The sequence below is a fragment of the Monosiga brevicollis genome, genomic scaffold (assembly GCF_000002865.3).
Source record: "Monosiga brevicollis MX1 MONBRscaffold_66 genomic scaffold, whole genome shotgun sequence".
Classification (NCBI taxonomy): Eukaryota; class Choanoflagellata; order Craspedida; family Salpingoecidae; genus Monosiga; species Monosiga brevicollis.
The window spans coordinates 12,623-14,263 of record NW_001865099.1 but is presented as its reverse complement, the minus strand read 5'-3'; the positions used below and the strand labels follow the sequence as shown (position 1 = coordinate 14,263).

General features: G+C 56.7%; 1 protein-coding gene across 1 annotated transcript in view; it reads left to right on the top strand.

Moving 5' to 3' along the window:
• Positions 1-1,641, top strand: part of MONBRDRAFT_13095 (uncharacterized protein) — a gene marked incomplete at both ends in the record, with an annotated part of 41,238 nt that overhangs the window by 27,265 nt on the left and 12,332 nt on the right. Inside the window, one exon of the mRNA XM_001750997.1 lies at positions 183-1,454. Coding sequence (XP_001751049.1) covers positions 183-1,454 — 1,272 coding nt within the window. The remainder of the gene's footprint in view (positions 1-182; positions 1,455-1,641) is intronic.

The window sequence follows — 1,641 nt, the reverse complement described above, 5'->3', positions numbered from 1 at the left end:
TGGCAAAAGCGGGAACAACCGACACGAGTCATCGCGTGGAAACGCTACGGCAGTGCGCGCAATGCGTGGATGCAAGTGCACCGCCTCCAGCTGAGACATTGCCCGAAGCCTGGGAGGAGCTGTGCCAAGCTCACGAGAAGCTGAGCCTGCTCGAGCACAATGGTCTTGAGCAAATTTCTCAGTGGCAACCACCTCCAGACTACGAGCATCAGAATTGGTACTTGGCGTTTGTGCACCACGAGTCGCAAGCTCTGCTGCAGCAGTTACAAGACATGATCGACTGGCAGGCCACGACGCTTTCCATATTGACCTCGTGCATGGGTCATGTGAACAGCTTGACTCAAGGCGTCGATGATGAATCGGTTGCTGCCCACGAGGAACTGACCAAGGTGGAGACTGAGATTCAAACTATCATCGCGGTATTACAACAACTGCCTGAAGATGTGCGCCCAAGCCTCGAACACAAGCTCCAAGAGAAGAAGGAACGGCTGAATACCTTGCGACAACAATTATCAGATCAGCCACACGTGGACCACGTCGCAGAGCTCGCCCAGCTGCTGCATCAGCACTTTCCAGCGCTGCTGGTCTTTCTGCACCCTGAACAGAGCACGATGGGAGCGCGCCTCCGCACTGTGCTTGGGCCCGACCTTCCAGCCAGCCTGATCTTGGAGGCCATGACCGAAGTAGACCAGGGTTTGACGCTCTCCAGCCTGGGCCAGCTCTCTCTCCAATACAACCAAAATCACAAGGTGTACAAAGCCCGCGCAGCACTGCCGAATCTTCCTGAGCAAGATTTGGCTGTGAAGGAGTATGCACTTGCTGAGCAACACAAACAAGATCAGTGTCGGACGTTTCTCCGCGAACTGCGCGCCATGCGCCAGCTTGAGCACCCTCACATCATTCCGGTCCTTGGCGCGCTCGTGGACGTACACAGTGGCCACCCCAGCGCCTACTTGGTGCAGTCATGGTGTACCCAAGGGGATCTGCAGCAGTGGCTCGGTAGGGCGCGCCATCTGGCCACCTCGACCGTGGTTGCGGGTTTGATGAATCAGCTGCGCACGGCCCTGGCGTTTATGCATAGCAAGGGCCTGGTGCATCGAGATGTCAAGCTGAGCAACGTCATGCTGGATGGCGAGGAGGACCAACCTGTTGTGCGGCTCGGTGATTTCGACATTGCCAAGGCTGCCGCTGAAGCCACCATGCTACCATGCACGGCCACCGCATCGTCGGGCACGGCAGGCTATGTAGCACCGGAGGTGCTATTTGGAATGGGTCGTGTGGGCGCACGCCCGGCACAGGATGCCTTTTCCTTTGGCTGCGTTCTCTACAACACCTACATGTTCCCACAAACGGTGCCACCTGCTCACCCACGAGTTGATGAGGTTGTGGATCGATGCAGCTGGAGCATACGAGCAGGAGAGTCTGACTGCGACTTTCCGCACTTGGCGACTGAGGTGAGCGATCGTGCGATACCTATTGACCCACAACGAAGAACCAACCGCACCTCTCGTGTGGAAACTTACTTTGGTTTCTCTGATGCAGATGTGCGATTCGTCGAGTGATTTGTACAAGGAAACGCGGGCTTTGCTTGCAACAGATCCAAAGCAACGGCCAAGCCTTTTCAGCGCCCGGAACATCGCG